The following is a 21,674-nucleotide window of genomic DNA, read 5'->3' as shown; positions in this document are numbered from 1 at the left end:
CCTACTGAATCATCCTGCATGTAGATTTATTAGAACTGCGATGAAAAACTTCGAACCATTCGAAAAGAATTGAATTTTGAAAGTGAAAAGCAGTAAGTTTTGAATACGGTACAACAACCAGAAATGAAAAATGAAACATTGGGAATAATTTATTTATTTATTAGCTCAAAGGGGCAATTTGCACAGAAGGGGTATTAATTTTGTTTTGCCATTTTTCATTGGTTTAACTATAAACGGCGGGTGCTACTTTGGTAGACGGTTGCGCGGATTTTTGCCGATTTACGTTGGCGCAATTGTTGGCGCGGTTTTTACATTCGTCAGCCATCTTAAAAACGCTGTTTTTACGTATTTTACGCATAGTAAAGTATTCGAAACTTTAAAAAAATTAATATCGTTACATTTTTTTTTGAAAATGTCGTTTTTTAAGATGTAAATAAATACATTTACTATGAGTATAAAATACTTAAGTAAGGTTATTACTTTCATATAGCAAAGAAATAGAACAAAAACATTGCGTCAACGTTTAATTGGATTAAAATATTACTTAATAGGAATATCGAATTAAAAACATCATACCAACGTTTAAAAGAATTAAAATATTACTTAAATTCAAGTACTTTAAAATAAGTTTTATAGGATATAATTATTTAACGATAAATATCTTGGCAATTTTTAAAAATAGTGTATTAAATGTTTTAATAAAAATTGAAGTATACAATTATAAAGTAAAAGAAATATATGTGCTTACATTTTTTTGAGTATTTAACCTGTCGTATATTGATAAGTACCACAAAAAATCAGAATCATAATTTAAATATCAATGAAAAAAATTTGAAAAATGTAATATAATTTTAAAAATTGTAATCTAAGGCAAAAAATTTGTAAAAATTTGTAAAAAAAATTTAAAAATATAATCTAGGGAATTCGAAGAGATGAATAATAAAATTTTAGAATGGTGTGGTAATGCACAAATATTCAGTAACCAATCAGGCAGCTGATTACAGCTCGTTAATGCATAAATATTCTCTAACCAATCAGGGAGCTGATTACATCACGAATAGAATTAAAATTACTTAAATAATCGTACATAATAAAATCATTTTTAAAAAAATGCAAAATTAAATTGTATTTTAATATTTAACAGCCATAAATAATGTTTAAAAACATTAGATTAAATTTATAGATATTAAAACCAATTACTTTTATAGTAATGTGACGTCATTCATTACATCATCCACAACATAAAATTCCATAAAATATCGTAAACAATAAAATTTTTATTTCAAATAAAAATGCAAAATTTAATTGATTTTTAATATTTAGAAGCCATAAATAATATTTAAAACGCGGAATTTATGCATAATAAAACGCAATATTTTTTACATAAAATGACAACAAAGTATCGGTTACTATAAATAACTTGTTTAGCGATGAATGGGTTTACCATAAGTCGCAATGCTCGGCCGAAAAAAATCGCCAAAATCCGTGCAACCGTCTACCAAAGTAGCACCAAACGGCGTTTCACTTTTCCAATTGTTGCTACCAAATATTACCCTGCATTACATTAAAAAAATTAAATAATGAGGAATATGCATAAATGTTAAATAATGAAGAATCTGCATAAATGTATCTATATATTCCCGCACTATGAAAAAACAACGCCGAACTATTTTAGCCTTCAAAATTTGGCGAATTTTTTTTGGCAAAATGAAAGCACTACGATGTGATTTTTAAACGTAAACAGAATAGTAACTTTTAAGTTTTGCAGTGGTGAAACGCTGTTATTTTATGTAAAGAGAATAGTAAAATGAGATGACAAAATACTAGATTGTAGAGACATTAGGATTTTTTGGAAGACAGCGAGATGAAAAATTAGAAACTGCCTTCACCGGGAATCGAACCACGGACATCTGGAATACCGGCCCAGCGTGCTACCGTTACACCACGAAAGCACGCTAGGGAAGTGGGAGAAATGTCTTATATACTCCCCTTTTTAAAGGGCGACTAGGGTTTTAGGTGACCTAGTCGCCAAATCCTGGGTGCGGAGAATCATCATCCACAACCCCTTTAGTTCGGGCGCCACTTGTAGAGTCATTAGGTTAATTGGAAGCAGAAAAGATGAAAAATATGCAACCGCCTTCGCCGGAAATCGAACTACGGACTATAAACGTGGGAGAAATACCTTATAAGATGAGTAAAACAAAGTCCAACAGCTTTGCAAGTAAAAACACAGTCCTATTTATGTAATTCATCATAAAATAGTAGAATGAACAATTCTTTTAAATAATTATTGAGTAAATAAATATATACACTTATCAGACCAGAGCACTGCGAAATGAGTTTTAAACGTAAACAGAATAACAAATTTTTGTTTACAGTGCTGAACAGCGATTTTTTATGTGCAAACAGAATAGTAAATGAAATTGATTAAATGATAAAACAGCGTCATGGAATTCAACACACTAAACAACTTTCGTTCAAAACTTTAAATATTCCACATCTTTCGATTGCCACATGCAAGAAACAGAACTAAAAAAAAATACTAAATGAAATTTAATGAAAACATTCATAAATTATAAACTTCACGTCATCTGAAATCCACCATTCTCCGATCAACAACTGCTTAACCTTCTGCAAATATAATATTAAACATATATATAATAATAATATTAAACAGTAAAACCTTTAAAAACAAACACAGCATTTCAAAATTAAATTAAAAAAAAAAAAAAAAAACTTCTGGCTACACTAAATTTGCACTCTTGCAATTACCGAAATAAAGCTCTAGGTTTGCCACAATAAAACAAACAGCCGGAAACCACAACCAAATCAAAATCGCGCGAAATAAAAAAGTCTCGCCAAGTTTGGCGATCATCCCGATTACGGAATATTAACCGGACCTAAAGACATAAAATTTGAATAACGTAGTCTTCCACTCGAATATGGGCATCTGGAAGCCCAAGTTAGGAATTTGGAATTTGTTTTATTATTTATTTCATATTTTGTAAAACTTTAAGGAATATTTGATTAACCAACTCAACTATTTCAAAGCAAGCAATGGCAACACTGTAAAAAGAAAAAAAAAAATTATCATCAGCGCATGAAACTGTGTACCGGAAATTCTAAAGATATGCTATTTTAACATTTTTTAATATTTTTTGTGTGATATTGCTGTTGAATTGAATTTTCTGGTTTAAGTGCGAAGAACATGATGTTTAATAAATAAAGGTAACACACAAATCGTTAAAAAATGCCTCTTTGGGAGTAATATAAAATCTGAATGCTTTCAAATTTTTTATTTTTTTATTATTAATTTAGGTTAAAGCAAGTCTCTGAGATATATCAATTATTTTAACACTATTCTAGTTACTTCCAATGTTTGGGTAATATTTTTAAGATTTTAAAATTTTCTGAACAAAATTGCAACTAGTGAATACAAGCAGAACTTCAATCAGTGATAAATAATACAGACAGCTATGAATGTCATGCAGATGACGTAAATCTTGAGCAGGAATTATTGTTTTTACATAGTTAAACAATGGCCTTCAGCTTCGCCAGATAACTTAAACAAAATTAATAACTATCATTAAATTATTCATTTCTGAACTTTGGTCTTTAAGGATGAGTGAATAATTGGGTTGTCAGAATTGAAAAACAGCCGAGTCTACATGCATAGACTCGACGAATTCCTAATTCTAGAAACCGAATTTCGGTTTAACACCCGATGCATCCGAGTCTCTTATGGGTATTATTTCTGTTGTTGTTGTTTCAAATTTCCGAACTCTTACAACTTATGTGTTTTTGTAAGGCCTTAAATCCGTCGATCGTTTTAACGTCTCATCATCGCGAACGTTCTCCAGAATGCAACACAATGGGGGAATGTATTACGCTCATGAGAAAGGCGAAAATCTGATGCAGTCTCAATTTTGTTGGAGAATATCTCAGATGAATAAAGATCTGTTTGTGTTCTACTCCGTCTTCCTTTACCGTGAAAACTCGAATGGTCTTTCAACTGGAATAGAATAAGAAATAGATAGTAAAACAAATTCCAAATTTGGGCCTCCAGATGTCCATATTCGGGTGGAAATGTACGTTATTCAAAATTGGATGACTCTAGGCACCGTTGTTTTATCACAATGCGAGAAACATACATACATTTATACAGATTCTTCATTATTTAATTTCTTTAAATATAATACAGGGCGATAATATTTGGTGGCAACAATTTGAAAAGTGAATCGGACATTTATAGAGTGAACCAACGCAAAATGCCAAAACGAAAATAGTAGTCCTTCAGGGCAAATTGTCCCTATGGACTAACTAATAATTTACTGATTAACGAATTCACTATTCAAATAATCATTTTTCCCTCTAGCGTGTGCGCAGTTTCTAGTTTGTTTTAAAGCACGAGTTTATGACAATTTCTTTTGTTTAATCTTAAACTCTTTAATAAAAAACACAATTAAAAATTTCATCGTTTGTTTTTATTTTATGCTAATGTCAATTTCGGTTGAAATACGACAATTTTTTTCTTTATTTCAGATTGTAAGGGATCTTCTTTCTCGTTGTCGTGTGGCTACGTGGTGTAATTGGAAAGCACGTCCGACTAGTAAGTGGGGGGGTCCGAAGTTGAAATCCCGGTGAGTGCAGTGCACAATTTTTACCTTCCTGATCTGAAATAAAAACCTAATGATTTTACAACGGCGAGCGAACTAAAAGGAAGGTGGAAGATAATTCTTCAGCAACAGGATTTGGCACCTGGGTATTATCTTCCTTAACAGTAGACTTTTAAGTGGGGAAGAAGGCAAGGTATATTCTGTCTTCTTACTCGAGCCGTAGTGGTGCAATTCGAAATAAGTTCGGCTAGCAGATAAGGGTCAGGAGTTCGAATCTCGTCGTAGACTTTGCAAGACAAAATAATGACTCTACAAGGTGTCATATTTTTTATTATTTAAAAATACGCTTATTTATCATTTGTACAAAAGCGCTCATAAATCTTAATAACCGAAATATATATTTTCTATGTATTCCCATTTGTAGAATATGTTTAGAATTCATTGAACTAATATTTAACTTTCTTACTTCCATGTATGTAATGTAATTAGAATTCGTTGAACTGACTTTTAATCACTTTATTGAATTAAATACCCAACGATGAGGTCATTCATGTAAAGGAAATGCACCTTTGGAAACTAGATAGAGTTGCATTTGAAACTTTTGCGCAATTTCGCATGTAAACGATTGTAAATAGGTGGCCTTTTACGTGCTCTGCTTTTAATGATATATATTATAGCGAGCTTAACACATTACTTCACCTCTTTGTTAAAAAACTGGTCACATCAATCTAAAAAATTAAACAAATTATACCTCACCATAATGAATACAAAGTGCTTTCGAATAAATACTCATCTGTTTTGTTTTCATTAAATTAAATTTAATGAAAGAAAGAAATGTTAAAAAAATTCCTTCTAATTAAACAAAACAGCTTTCACGCACGCAACAGAGAAACTCGTTTTCTAATACAGTTCCTATTGATGACACGATTAAACAAACCTTCATTGATTTATTTATTGGAAATGAAAGTGATCGAGGCGGCAGCGTGATTTTTCTCACGTGACTCTGCAATATGGCTTAACTCATCGCACGCCTATGACCAGCAGGTCAAATCTTCTGGAGTCTGCCCGCTCCGGTTTTTGTCCTCATCAAATCAAAAGACACATCTGTGGACAGAAGAATTGAAAGGTACTCTTTTTAAAATTTGATTTTCTAATTAAGATTCGAGGTCATTCTAACTACATTCATTCTCTCACCTCGGTTTCGGTAATAAAAATATGAAACTTTTTTTAAATTTTTCAAAAGAGTGTTTCGTAAGTGCTCTAAAGAATGGGCGTTGCGACCTCGAAACTCAATGTGTGCTACTGGTAACTTCTTCAGACTCATCAATCATGCGATCGGCATGCGTATTAGTTAAATGCTGTTTGAATAAAATAGGGTTTCAAAAAAGAAGCGATACGATTCTTTCTTAATGGAGTATACGAGCAAATCTCTTATGAAATAGTATGTCAGTTTGAGTTCGACTTTCATATTCAGGACAAGAAACTGGAGATAAATAAATTAGTGTAATTCTTTCATCATAAACCTTCGTCCTTGTTTAAATTATGAATGTTAGACAGAGCATTATTTATGTGTAGTAATATCCTTAAACCTAAGTTGCAAAACATGAGTCGAATTTCGATGAAGAAATCTATACTTTTACAGAAGATTACGTCTCATAATATAAAAAAGGAGTTTTTGAATGAAAATTAGAGACCATTCGATCCTCTTGTGACTAACCATGACACTCATATTTAACAGATAACTGGCTAACTCAACGATTAAAGTCACGTTAGTTAAAAGTGAACAACGATGCGACGGTTTGAACAATGACTTTTAATTAGTTTAAATCATCATTGTTTACTGAAACTAGTTAATTAAACAATGCCTTTTAACTAGTTTAGTATTTTTGAAAACTTATTATTTTGTCACCATTGGAAATTATTAATACTAGCATCAGTAGTTGATTATTTTCATCCAAACCAACATCAGAGAAGAAATTATATAAAATTTTTCATTTTTTAAAATAAATTGGATTGCTAGTAGACTGTCCTAAGCTTAAATTACTAGAAGTTTAAAGCACAGAAATTTTCTTCAAAATTCAAGCCATAATCTATATTTTTTTAAAATTATCTCTTTACTTCAAATAACTTTGTAAACTATATATATAAAGAAGAATGTCTATTTGCGTGTTTTTTTGTTCGCGATTAACTCAGTCATTACTACAGCTATCGTCACCAAACGTTCTACAGTTCTTTCCTGTGTCCTGGAAAAAAAAACGGTCCATGTCCACTTTAAAAAAAAAAAAAAAAAAAAAAAAAAAGCTAAAATCAGATAATTAAAATTTTGAAAAAGCTTTATTTTCGCACTCTGAAGTGTTGCAACTGCTCGCTTTCAAATCATAAAATTTGTTAATAAAAAATTTCTTAAGTTTTACAATGAAATAAAAACAGCATTATCAAACATTAAATACATTATTTCCAATTCCGATTCGTGGGAAGCCATTTCGGCTATTCCCATCTTCGTATGACTTTAATCAGTCGAGATATTAATTAAAAACTCCAAAAACATTAATTTTCGCAGTCATTTTCCGAGTGGCAACAGTCTCACACGTTGGAGATAAAAATGCTTTATTTCAAAAAGTGTTGCTACTGCTCGCTTTCAAATCGTAGAGTTCGTTAATCAAAAATTTGTAAGTTTTATAAAACTTATATAAATGTAAGGAAGAATGTCTGTTTGTGTGTTTGTTTGTTCGCGTTATTGATTTCTGATCAATTTTTATGTATTTGTTTGTTCGCGTTATTGATTCTGATCAATTAAAATAATTTTTTGCAACATTTAATCGACTGAAATTGAATGTAAGTGAAATATCGGGTGGAACTTAAACTTTTACGACCAATTTCGAAACTCATTAAAAACTGCGTGCCATTGGTGATGATATAATGAGAAAGAATTAGTTTATTTTTCTATCGAAAATTTTTATATGTGTTCCATATTGCATCAAACTGAAAAATGTATGACTATGAATCGTATTTTTCGGATGATTATTAGAGAAGGATTACAGCAGTATCATTCTCTCTGTTGTTAGATACAATACTCTGAATCTAAATTAACTGGCATCGGATACCTCCCCTAGTACTATCAGGACTGGTATTCCTCTTTACTTGCTTTGGAAACATGAACCGTCCTGACTCGGAACAGGGAGCTTACTCAAGCTATGTTCAATAATTTGTGAAGTAGACAATACACACAGGAAGGGTATACGAAACCCTTTATTTTTCTATCTTTACAGAGATTTCTGGATTTCGGAATATAGAGCCCAACCACTTGTGGTCTGAACGTAAGAATATAAAAATATTAACTAAAACTCTAACTAAACTAACTTTGGATTAATATACAAGTGCCTATTTTAAGATTGGCCGTTAATTAACAAAAAGCCGTATGTAGTACAGAGAGCTGCTAAAACTACGATACGTTTAAAATTATCAAGAGGATTAAACCTCTGGCCTTGAAGGCAACCAGCAAACGAGTAAAACTACTATGGCAAGCGGCCTGCTTCTAATAACTCCTTCCTCTCTCTTGCTTGGCAAAAAGCCACAACTTAAGTACTTCGCGTTAGCAAGACAAATTTGCATAAATAAGTTAAAAGCTTTTAATTCTGGCCGGAAGTAGAAAATAAGAAGTGATAGTAAAGATTTAAAATAAAATAAACGTTAGTAAAACTTAGGATCCTTACATACTTCCCGCCAGAGTTAATTAGTTTGAAACTGAGGTCTAAAACGACCTTGTTGAAAACTTTTAGCTCTAGAATCTAACGCGAGGCCAATCTTTTACAAACATTTCTCACTAGAAACTAGAAATTAAAAAAGTCGTTTTTACATTATCAACTCCATGGCAAGATTTTTCATCTGTACTGCATCTAAACAGGAGTTTCTTAGTTGAAATCTGGTTCCTTCCAGAGATCTAGAAGGAAAACTAGTTTAATGAAATGTTACACAATTAAATTGCAAGTAACATGAATACTTATATTTCTCTTTTAACATTCTTATTTCATTCATGACGTTATTTAATTATCTCCCCGTGCTCTCTGACATGTGTTGTAAAGGAAAACACCAAACACGAGCGTGTCTATGCACAAGTGTTCAACACTACCGCCTGCAATCAAAACACTAACGTGTTAAGATTCAACATAACAAGACCTCAGAACACACCTTATATTCATCTCTAAACCCTGAGGTACTATTCTGAAAAGTGGCTAACTCTGAAGTGTAGCGTCAGAGAGCCTAACTACATTCATTCAACCTTTAACACATATTCACAATAATTTGCTCTTTTTACAGTCACACGAATAAGGAAAAAATTTTTTGGCATTACTCTAATATTTTCACTTTTAACTTATCACAGTATTTCTTAACTTTTAAAATAACAGTTCACATTGTATATAAGGACATATTAACATGCCGTTAATTTTACGCATTTTAAAACATACATTAGTAGTACATTGTTTGTTAACTTCTATTCTTTTCCAAGCAAGTGCCAATTCTTCTACATTGAAATACTACATTTAAAAAGTCTTTCAGACTAAAACTTCTTTCTTGCCAGAATCTTTTAAATAAAATTTTATACAATATTTATTTTTTAATTATATTTTTTATTTTTATACTTGTTACCTTCAACTTTTACAATTTTCTTAAGGTACCTTTCTCAAAAATTACCAGTGCTTTTACAATATTCAAATATTTACACATTCCTATTATACATTAATTTTAGTTTTACTCCCGAGTAATTGAAAAACAATATCAAAATAGGTAACAACTCATTTCTCGCCTTTTTGGCGATAAAGGTAGGCCTCACATGAGGTAAAACTTCTTGAATTCTGCCACTTGCAGTAAGAATGAAAAATTAACTTAAGGTTTCAAAGTAACATAAAGTTTTACTTACTTTGTGATATTCAGACATCCTTTTTTCTGCCCAGGCTTGGAAAGTGGCGAAGACTACAGTCTGGTTGATCTTCCGTCTTGTACGGGTTCGCCCTTCTGTTCCTTCCTCCATGAACTTTCTTTTCCTTCCAGTTCGGTCACCCTTAAAGACCTTCTTCTTAGCCTCTGCCTGCGGTCTCGGCCGTTTGATGGCAGCTTATCTTGGCGGAACCGGGACAACTCTCTCTCGTTCCTGCTTGGATCTCGTTGCTGGCTGTTCAAATTTTTCTTGTTTCTTTGCCTCCGCAGCTGGTGTTCCTTCATCAATTCATCGACATTTGCTGCGTAGACTCCTATCTGATGGGTAGATCTTCCGTTTTGGAGACGTGTTATAGTTGCTGTCATTTCTCCTGGCTCTCTTTGCATTCGTCGTACTTCTCCCTTCTTCATTCTGGGGGTGGTCGTGCCCTCTCTTTTTCTGGTCGGTGGAACGGCTTCTTTTTCTTGTTACCTTCAATTTTCCAACGGGGGAACCTTTTTTTCGACTGCTCCTGTCTAGTAATGGCTTGCCCTTGTGATTGTCGTTGTTCCACCTCTGGAGCTTGTGCCTGCCGTGCCGGATTCTGCAAAAGATCTTTAAATATTGGCATTTTATTACGATTATAGAATGGTTTTATCTGGTCACTGTTTGCGGTACAGGTTTCACCATTCCTGGCTTTTAACACCACTACAGCCTTATTTACTTTTTCTATGATATATGGTTCTTCAAATCGTGGATAAAATTTGGCAGTTTTATCTTCTGGTGCTGAAGAAAGTGAATGCTTAATTTTTAACACTTCATCTCCTACTTTATAAGTTACTCCCCGTCGTTTCATATCGTAATAGAGCTTCTGTTTTCTCTGTGCTACTTCAGTGTTCTTTTTTGCTTCTTTAATTAGTTTTTCTATATCGCCCATTTTAAATTCTGGGGCTCTTTGTTGAACATAAAATAATTTATCTAACGGCGTTATAATCTTTCTGCCTAAAAAAACTCAGCAGGAGTTTTGCCCGTCGTATCATGTTTTGCAGTCCTAAGGGCGAAAGCTAATTCATTGACATAGTTATCCCAGCTTTTATGAAAATTTTTAACATGACTACGGATAATTCTCACTATATTTCTATTGACCCGTTCCGCTATATTTGATTGCGGCCGATACGGGACCATTTTTAAATGACGTATGCCCAGTTTTTGGCACATGTCTTCAAATATATTACTTACAATTTGAGGACCATTATCCGATATAACTTTTAGGGGCGCCCCGTATTTTAAAATATATTTATTTAATATAGAAACAGTAACTAATTTCGCGGACGCTCGTTCTAAGGGAACAATTTCGGTTCACTTACTAAAATGATCAACCATAACAAGGAGATACCGACTTTTATTTAACTGACTTTTTGGGAAAGGGCCCAATAAATCGATGCCAATTATTTCATTTGGAAATTCGGATTTAATGCTATTTAGAAACCCCGCCAGGCGGAAATTAATATAATTAACTGCTTGACATGTTGGGCAGGACTGGACATACGCCCTTGTTAACTTTTGCAGCTCAGGAAAATAAACTGCTTCGCGTACGCGTTGGATGGTTTTCCAATACCAGCATGAGAAGCTAAAGGGGAGTCGTGTAACTCCTGCAGTAGATTTAATCTAAGACTAGCTGGGATAACAGGTCGAAATTCGTTGTTGGAATTCGTAGTTTTTGTATAAAATAATAGACCATCTATTAGTTCGTAATGGGCCGCCTTTTTTCTTATCGCCACAATATCTTGGTGGCTAAAATTTTCAGGATCCTTTAAATACTCATAAATGTTTTTAAATTCAGGATCCTTACCCAGTTCGGTTATTACAGTTTCTCGGGAATGTATCGTACATGCTGTGAGCATTGCCACCTTTACAGTATTACCTTCTTCATCTATTTTTATTCTGGATAGGGCATCTGCTACGATATTTTCTTTCCAGGGGGTGTGCTTGATTACCAGATTATACTCTTGTAACTTGAGTGCCCATCTTATTAACCTTGGGGATAAGTTTTTTCCTGAGTACAATCTAGTTACCGCCGCATGATCAGAATACACTGTTATTGGCGCCCTTCCAAAATAGACTCGGAACTTTTGCACTGCTAACAGAACTGCAAGTGCCTCTCTCTCAGTCGCGGAATAATTTCTTTTTGTTTGATTCAAAATTCTACTAAAAAATGCCATGGGCTATTGATTTTGCGAAAGTACCGCTCCCACCGCATAATCCGAAGCATCCGCTGAAATTTCTAAATTCTCATCGTTCTCAGGAAATTTCAAAACAGGGGCTTGCGTTAATGCTTGCTTTAATTTTTCGAAAGAACTATTGGCTTCGGCCGTCCACGAGAATCTTGCCTTTTTCCTTTTTATTTTTAACAATGGTTCAGCAATAGCTGCAAAATCTTTTATAAAGGACTTATAATATGAACAAAGTCCTAGAAAAGAAGAGAGCTTCTTCGCCGTATTTGGCGGCGGATACTTTTGCACAGCGATTATTTTGGATTCGTCTGTCTCGATTCCTTTCTGAGATATTTTGTAACCTAAGTATTTTAATTCAGGGGCTGCAAATTTGCACTTTTCGACATTAACTTTTAGACCGGCCTCATTTAATAATGAAAACACCTGTATTAAATCCTGTACATGTTGGTCCAGATTATCACTAGTAATAATGATATCGTCTAAATAGATAAATGTGGTCTTTCCAAGAACAGGCCTTAGCACAATGTCCATACATCGCTGAAATGTTGCCGGTGCCCCTGAAAGGCAAAACGGCATACGCAAGAATGCATAAGTGCCAGATTTGGTTATAAAAGCAGTCTTAGGCACATCTTCCGGTTTAACCCCTATTTGAAAATAACCAGTCGTTATGTCTAACGTAGTCATGTATTTGGTAGAAGTTATGTTCCTTAGAATTTCTTCGATAATAGGTAACGGATATACCGGATATTTAGTCATGGAGTTTAATTTACGATAGTCAATTGCAAAACGCCACCTTTTCGGATGTGTTACCGGATAGTCATTATTCTTCTTACATAACACAACCGGGCTAGCATAACTGCTTGAGATGGGCGTTATGATCTTTTTACGTAACATATCTCAAATGTGCCACTCTATAATTTTTTCTTTCTTCTTATCATATCGATATGGTTTGTGGCGAACTGGAATTGAATCTTCGGTGTCGATACTTTGGTTAGTAACTTGAGTAAATCCGGGAATATCACTAAATAACGAAGCAAATTCACTTACCATTTGTCGAATTTTTTGTTGCCCTTCCTTAGGCAGGTGGTCGAGGTTTAACGTCGGTGGTTCTCTTTTAACTTCTCGAACTGGTTTCATCGTCAGCTTAAGGGACGCTTCGTTAAAATCCAGCGTTTCTTCCGCCTCTGAAAGAAAAGCTATCCCTAAAATGACATGTGCTTGTAAATTTTTTACGATAATAAACATGATCTTTACTTGCTCGTCCTTGATACGAATGTATAATGGTATTTTACCTATGCATTTGCATCTTTTTCTCTGCTCAGCTAACACTGTCGTATTATCCGAATTATATATGCGATATTTACGAAAATACTTTCTAAAAAAATCTTCTGCCACACAGGAACACTGCGCGCCTGTATCCAGGAGTGCGGTGGCTGGGATGTTATTCACCAAAACTTCAATCTTTGGAAGAGTCAAATTTTTCACCATCACTGTATTTAACTTGAAGGAAGAGGGGTTTTCTTGGCCTTCGGATTTCCGCACCCTCCAGTCAGTAGAAATCCGTTTTAGTTTAAATTTTGTTTCTTCCTTTCCATGCCTTCCTTCTTTTTCCCCTGGTCTTCAGACTTTTTTTCTGGCTTACTATTGAACTGTCGACGTTCGCCGGTTGTTTTTGGATACTCGGGTTTCCTTGCCCACTGATTCGATTTGCTTCCGTAGCCGTGTTCTTGCCTTTGCTGTGGTCTTGACGCACCAAATTGGCTTCGTTGCTCATACTGGCGTCTTCGTTCAATGTCGCCGTTCTTCTACTTTCAAACTGGATTGCTAGCTCAAATAACTTTTCCAGTGTAGTCGGATTCCTTAATTCAATAAAGTCTTGTACTTGGGGAAGTAACCTCGGCAAAATCACTTGTATTATCTCAGGATCCGGACGGTTTCCATACAAGAGTTTAAAGACGTGAATTTTTCTTAAAATAAAGGTGGAAAGATTTTCGATTCGTTGCTTATATATGCTGAAGAGGTTCGTTTCTAATCTTGCACGATCTCTTACGACAGGGAAGGCTTTTACTAAGGCAGTCTTAAAATTTTCGTAAGTATAGGTGGGACTTCCCGCTTGACCCAAGAGTCTTCTGCCTATACATTTGAACCAATTAAGCGCTTGGCCCCTCAAAGCGCTGGTAGCTAAGGTGACTTTCTGGAACTCATGGACTGGGTACAGCATGAAGTGGTCCTCCAATTTTTCCAAAAAACTGGTTACCGGTGAGTTTCCATTGAATGTTGCTTCTGGTTTCATCGATGCGCGCATGGTCTGGACGATGAAACCAAATCCTTCCAGGGCGGCAGATGGCATTTCTGGATTCTGAGCCGCTTCTGCAGGCACCACAGGTTCTTCTTGCAACTCGGCCATGGTTATTCTTCTTCGTCGGGCGCCACCATCAGGACTGGTATTCCTCTTTACTTGCTTTGGAAACATGAACCGTCCTGACTCGGAACAGGGAGCTTACTCAAGCTATGTTCAATAATTTGTGAAGTAGACAATACACACAGGAAGGGTATACGAAACCCTTTATTTTTCTATCTTTACAGAGATTTCCGGACTTCGGAATACAGAGACCAACCACTTGTGGTCTGAACGTAAGAATATAAAAATATTAACTAAAACTCTAACTAAACTAACTTTGGATTAATATACAAGTGTCTATATTAAGATTGGCCGTTAATTAACAAAAAGCCGTATGTAGTACAGAGAGCTGCTAAAACTACGATACGTTTAAAATTATCAAGAGGATTAAACCTCTGGCCTTGAAGGCAACCAGCAAACGAGTAAAACTGCTATGGCAAGCGGCCTGCTTCTAATAACTCCTTCCTCTCTCTTGCTTGGCAAAAAGCCACAACTTAAGTACTTGGCGTTAGCAAGACAAATTTGCATAAATAAGTTAAAATCTTTTAATTCTGGCCGGAAGTAGAAAATAAGAAGTGATAGTAAAGATTTAAAATAAAATAAACGTTAGTAAAACTTAGGATCCTTACAGTACATGTATAAGTTTCAAAGTTAGTATTATTATTTTTGTTACTGTAAATTTATTAAAAATTACAAGTTTTTAAACGTTAAATCTATAATTCCTTTCTTTAAATCTTAAAAAAAAAGCAGTTTAAAGTTTAGCCAAAGCAGATTTTCAAAAGCAAAGATTCTGAGCATTGTATAATTTTTCAGATACCTTAAATATAAATTTATATAAGTATGATCTCATTCTATATATATATGAAATCAGTATGGCACATGACACTAGAATTTTTAAAGATTACCTAAAATCACAATTATAAAAAACTAATTCCAACTGAAAAACGGAAATTACTCTACCAAACTGATTTCAGCTGGAATCGGACAGAACATTTTCATTTACAGGTGATTTTAATACTGAATCACAATAGCATAAAATTTTCCTCACTCTCACAAATGTGAGATATAAGAAAATAAAGATTATTCTATGCGTGAGCTCTTGTGATTTACAGGTAAGCTCAACCATCCGGTTACCTGGAGATATGGGTCCGATTCCCTAGTACAATCCAAGAGAATTTAACAAATTTTCACTTCAAAAATCTTAATGGCTGTACAATGGTATAAAATGTTTTAAGTAATAAATCAATTTGATTTCCTTTATTTTCTTAAAATGTTATGCATTGACAGGAGGGTTAAATATTCAAAAATGGAAAACACTGTACATAAAAATTACTTGTCTTGAGAAAGCAATGAAACAAGTAATTTTGATTTATTCAAAGGAATACCTGAGTAAATATGAGAAAGAAAAGCATGCGCAGAGCGTTCAAAAAAGTCTTTTAAAAATAACTATTTTTAATAAGAATTATTTTCCTTATTTCTAAGAACAAAATAATTAGTAAAGCTGAATTTCTAAGAACAAAATATAATAATAAAGCTGAAAACTCCAAGAAAGATGCAGAAAAAAATATTAACTAACAGCCAAATAAGAAATAATAAATAGCCTATATTTTCTCCTTACTTTTAGCATGCCTTCGTGGTGTAATGGTAGCCCACTCGGCGGGTATCAAGAGCTCCAAGATTCGAGGCTTCGCGAAGGCACTTTTCATTTTACAAGTCTCCTAAAAAAAAAAGAAAAATCAATGACTCTACAGTGGCGCCTGAACTAAAAGATGGTGGACAATAATTCGTCATCACCAGGATTGGGTGACTAGGGTCCCCTAATCCCCAGAAACCTTTTAAAAGGGAGAATATATAGGATATTTTCTTCCGCCTTCCAGCATACCTTCCTGGTGTAATGGTAGCACACTCAAAGTGTATTCGAAAGGTCCAGGTTCGAGTTCCGGCGAGAGCACTACGCATTTTTCACACATCCTGCTTCAGAGTAACCTAATGACCTTACAAGTTGAAGAGATAAAAAGAGAGAAAAATTAAGATATTTAAAAGTAAAACTTAAAAAGTTAAAATCAGCACAAATACCTGTTGAGAGATAAATATTTAAAGAAAATATAATGCATTTAATTTAAACCTGTAAAGAAATGCATTTAAGATAAACCTGGGTCATTCAACATATAATAAAGCCAAAATGTTTTAGTAAGATAATTTTGCCTTTTAGACAACTTTTATTTGTAGTTTTTCGTAAAAAATGATTATCCCTGTTGTAATTTTGTTTATTTTAATCCGGAAGGCAAAGCTGAGAATAAAATGTTAGCCAAAACAGGTTTCTTCAGGAAGGATCAGTTAAAATGTGTAAAACACTTTGTTCCTTATGTGTAACGAAAGACAGTTAAAGTAAATTATGATATGAATGCATAAAAGGTAAATGCAGAGGTAAAGATGTTTCCTAAATACTCCTGATAATCCGCCGGATGTACATTTCGCCATAATTATTTATACCATCAACTTTTGCTTTGGCAAACTTGTTATTCTACAAAAATTGCTGCATTTCACGTTTGAAGTGTTGAGTAACTAAAAGAAATGGGCAACAAACTACGGCCTGTTTTAAGCTTTGCGCAAATGGCATAATTGCAAATCTCTTAAATATGGTAAATTAATACTATTATTTATTTTAACGAAAATATTTTATCTATGCTGTCACTGGTACTAGTTTTGCATGAAATGCAAAAGAAATATCCGATGACCATGTAATGCATTCCGGATGATGTTTTAATACCCTTATTTTAAAATTTAATGGACATATTTATGTATTCACAGATGTGTATTTGTGTATTAGAGTTCCAGTTATCATACCAAGGTGTCCAAAATTTATTCACCGGATAAAGACATGTTTTAAATAACACAAAGAATAAGAGATAGGGAAAAAGACTCACCGAATTTTATTTAGCAATTCAAAGAATTTTATATTAATACACTTCAACATGAGCATCATCAGTTGTTCGGAGAATATAAAGTCTGTTCTTGATTTCCTTCCAGAGGTTATTAAGTATTTGCGCAGTCACAGTAGCTGTTTCTGTAGTGATTCGACTTTTTAATTCTTCGAAGCCGCTAATCTCTGCAGCATAAAGATATCCTGAAAAATAAATCAAGTGCTGTAACAATAAATAGATCGAATCGTGTGAGCGGAGAATGTAGTGACCATGAAATTGGTTCACCTCCTACCAATCTAACGATCTGCGAATGTTTCATCAAGGAACACGTATACATGCGTAACCCAATGACAGGGGTCCCATCCTGTTGGAATAAACGCTTGATGCTTGTCTTCTAATTTCGATTCCGAAAACAATCTCAGCATATCGAAGTAATCATCCAAATTATTTGATGACTCCGAGAAAAAAAAAAAAAAAAAAAAAAAAAAAAAAAAAAAAACTAAATTTTTTGAACTAAAGATGATATCGATATAAATTATTTCCTATTACATTGCAATTTAATTTCGTTATCCAGTGATTGAATTACGGAACGTTCTGTATATGCATATTTTTCTGTCAGCTAACAATTCATATGTACAATACGGAGTTCCAAACTTGAATTACAGCAAGGGAATAGTCATACAGAGATTAGGTATGCTTAAAGTTTTCTAGTTCCTTTTTGGGAGATATAGTATTTTTTATTTCTCATTTGTTTCTTAATACTCTTTCCTATGTATTTCTTACTTTATATTAACCCATTAGCCGCTGGTGTTGCGTTGCCGCAACGGTCAAAATAAATGCGTATATAAATATAACTACCTAAGATATTTTATACGAGCAGATGATTTTGTGTAGGGAATATTATGAAGATTATTTCTGTAAGAAAATATTTGCCTTCAACAATCATTTTGTTTATAATAATTAATCTCATACTTTAAGCAAAATTTTCGACCGGGTATTTTTGCTGAAAATATTTAACGAAAGAATCTCCGTCTTATGAGTGATCTATTTTTAGTCAAGGTCACCGTTTATCAGAACATTACATCAGCCAGATGTTTATATTTGTGTTGGAAGGAAGGGAAAATAGGTGTTGCTCTGACGCAATGTCAGCAGGAAACGAGTAGTCAATCTTCTTTTTCACTCATTCCTTTCGATGTTCTGGTTGTTTAAAAATGCCTAGAACGAGGTATCTTACATTAGAAGAAGCCCTTCAAAGATTTTTTGATGAAGAAACAGATGATGATAATGTTAATAATGACCAGAATAAAACTGATATTGTTGTTGTTCCCCCAGAAATTGCAGAATGTAGTGACGAAGAAGCTTTCTTCTTCGGCAATGTTTTATATAATGATAATGATATTTTCCCAAATGATACTGCTGGGAAAGTTGAAATTCACGTAAGAAGTAAGTTTCAGCCTTCTGAAAGCAGTTATAGTCATACTAAAAAGTTTAAAAAGTAGAAGACTGAAATCTTGAAGTGGATAAAAAAGGAACTGTTAGTTAAGTCTTAGGAAATACATGAAGAAAGGGATAGAAGAGAAATTATAAAAGACAAAATACAAGGAAAAACTAGTGCACAGATTTTCGATTTTCGTTTTGGTTTATACATTTACTCTCTTCTCGTTGAACAAACAAATATATACGTTCAGCGAAAAAAAAAAAAAAAACCGCCCAGAATTTATTGCATCTGAAGCCTATATGAGAAGATTTATTGGAATTGGCATTTGACAATAGTCAAATTGACAATACTTTTTTTTAGTCAAATTGACAATACTGACAATACTTTTTTTTTTACTTATTGACAATACTGATACTCAATTATGAGGTGAGCCTGTATCTAAACTTACTAAATATCACCACTTTTTACTACTGGAAATATAAAGTCTCTTTTAGATTTCAGACGCGAGAATGCATTATTCCTTTTGCAAACTCCTATTGAGAGTGTAGAATCAACCAGAAATAGATCAGCAACAGGAAGACCTAGTAAATTCAGCATTGAAAAACCATTGCATGGAGATGGTAGACATTTTATCGTAAAGCTCGTTGATAACAAAAGACTTTTTTTGTAAAGAGTACCATAACCAGACTGTTTATAGATGCAAAGTATGTAATGTTGCTTTACATCATGATTGTAATCAAGCTTTTCATGCTTGAATCTTTCAATTGAAATAATCTGTATTTGTAAAAGAAATACAATGTATATTTTACTATTAAATGAATTACAAGTAAAGTGGTTTGTAGATTTATAAAACGTTATACAGCTAAAAAAAAATATCCTGCGCTCCACTCAAAAGAAACATCACACGAGTACAATCCTACCCACTTAAACATCAGTAGTCTTATTCCGCTGACGTTGCGCGAACGCAACACTCGTGTTTTCCACAGGTAAGAGCATTTTTTTTTTATTTTCAATGTAAATTTATGTTATAAATACTTAATTTAATATTTGTTATTATTTTCATGAAAAAAGAAACATTCCTTGTAGTTTTGGCGGTTAATGGGTTAATATGAAATTCTGTCAGAGTTCTAATGCAACAAAATAGCAAGAAATGCAAATTATTTCATTTTCAAAGTTTACTGATACTTTTTTCACCAGTATCAGTTTAAAAAGCTGGCAACCGTGTTTTCCAACCCACGCAGTCATTTATTCTTGAAAATTGTTACAAGAAGTTGTTTCAAGCCTTCAGTTCTTTAGCGATAAGTAATTTTCGCATCATGATGACATGACCTGATTTATGATATATTCAGGTCAATTTCGTATCAACCGAGTCGATCTGAGCTCAAGCAATCAAATAACTATGATCTAAGATTTTTTGGTTTCTTATAAATATCTCTCTAATGCGTAATTAGCATTGAATCAATTTATTTTCACTAGCTTTGAGTTTTCTATCATTGTCTTGCGTGTGATAATCTCAGTTGCCGCAAACAAAACTTTATTTCATTTGTATACAAAATACTAGAGTTAAAATCAATAATAGCACGCAAAAGCGCCTATTTTGCTTGTGATTATAATATGAATGTTCATATGTAATACTGTGCTATTCGAAATATCTTCTAACGAAAGAAAAAAATTATGTACTGAGCAACAGGCCTTGTATGCTGAAGTAACTGATTTCCACAGAAATGTCGTTCAATTCCGCACGGCACGATCTAGAACGGATGTCATCTTCGCGGGGTATAGTGTAAATAACTGCAAGAAAAGAAAGCGTAAGGAGTTAATATGTACTCTTCCTTTGCATTTCAACTGAAATGTCTAAATAACTTACACATAGAGATGAAGCAGATAATCGACATAATTTATGGCATACAATATTTATTTAAGTAACTAAGATGTAAAATTTTTATGTAAAGCGTTTTGGTACTTATAATATATTGCGCAATCGAGACCATGTTAACTTATAATATAAGCAAGTATTGTTTTAAATTCCATTTTTATAGTATGTATTAAACCTGATAGCACAGTCATAAAAACCTCGCAAAGAAAGTGGCTCATAATAATTATATGCATAATATTTTCCTATAGAAATTACATAAACTTGTATGGAAATTATGTTCAGTGAAATTACATATAGTATATATTTTCATATGACAACTGAAATTTTATAAAATTATTCTATATAACCTAAAGTATTTTACAACGAAAAAATTTTATAAAAAATGTGTAATGAAAATTTTTATAAAAAATTGTGATGAATTATAAAAAAAATGTGATTGTGATTTATTTAATATTGTGATGAAAATAAGAGAATAAAATTTGCTAAATTTTCTAATATTCTTTAGAAAAACTACATGTAAATACGCACTTTTCCATTACAAAACACTCAAAACATACTGTACAATTTCTGCATTTGTAATACAATATTTTGCTTACAAACATTTGTGCGATTTTCCAAACTGAAAGGTGCGAGCTTCACAGATGCAAATGGGATTTCTTCACAGTTTAGAGACATTAGATTATTTTGATGCTGGAGACGTGAAGAATGAACAGTGACCTCGCCGGGACTCAAATCCGAACCTCTCGAATACTCGCTGAGTCTGCTACTGTTACGTCCCAAAGGCATGCATGAAAGAGAGGATAAAATACCTTTCTACATAAAAGAGAGGAGAAAATACCTTATATACTCTCTTCGTGGCTGATCTAGAAAAGCCATAAGGCGAGCTTGGGCTTGCCAGGAGAGTGGACCGCGCCCTACCTACCTAACTCATATACTCCCCCTTTTAAAGGGCGACTGAGGATTAGGGGATCCAATCGCCAATTCCTGGTGTGGAGGAATCATCATCCACCACCTTTTTTTAGTTCAGGCGCCACTGCAGAGTCATTAGTATTTTTTGGAAGCAGGAGACATAACAAATGAGCAATGCCCTCGCTGAGATTCGAGCCTGGAACTTTCGAATACGCACCGAATGTGTTAATCACTACACCACAAAGGCATGCAGGAAGAAAGAAGAAATAAAATATTTTATAACAGATTGCAGTATTTTCTTTATTACCATCTAAGTACAATTACCTGTAGGTATGTGTTCTGACACACCATACCATATATA

At 33.5% G+C, this 21,674-nt stretch overlaps 1 protein-coding gene across 1 annotated transcript in view; it reads right to left on the bottom strand.

Annotated features, from left to right (window-relative positions):
- The window catches only part of LOC118190371 (uncharacterized), a 53,404-nt gene extending 36,165 nt beyond the window's left edge, over nucleotides 1-17,239 (bottom strand). The window contains exons 1-2 of the mRNA XM_085813756.1: nucleotides 17,094-17,239; nucleotides 15,785-15,884 (exon numbers count right to left, since the gene is read on the bottom strand). Of these exons, the coding sequence (XP_085669882.1) occupies nucleotides 15,785-15,793 (9 nt within the window). The 5' untranslated portion in view covers nucleotides 15,794-15,884; nucleotides 17,094-17,239. The remainder of the gene's footprint in view (nucleotides 1-15,784; nucleotides 15,885-17,093) is intronic.
- Nucleotides 17,240-21,674: the final 4,435 nt, after the last annotated feature.

Source organism: Stegodyphus dumicola, chromosome 3 (assembly GCF_044657685.1).
Source record: "Stegodyphus dumicola isolate Sdum_Otavi_A_Nest chromosome 3, ASM4465768v1".
NCBI classification, from domain to species: Eukaryota; Metazoa; Arthropoda; class Arachnida; order Araneae; family Eresidae; genus Stegodyphus; species Stegodyphus dumicola.
This window is presented reverse-complemented; position numbering and strand designations above follow the sequence as displayed.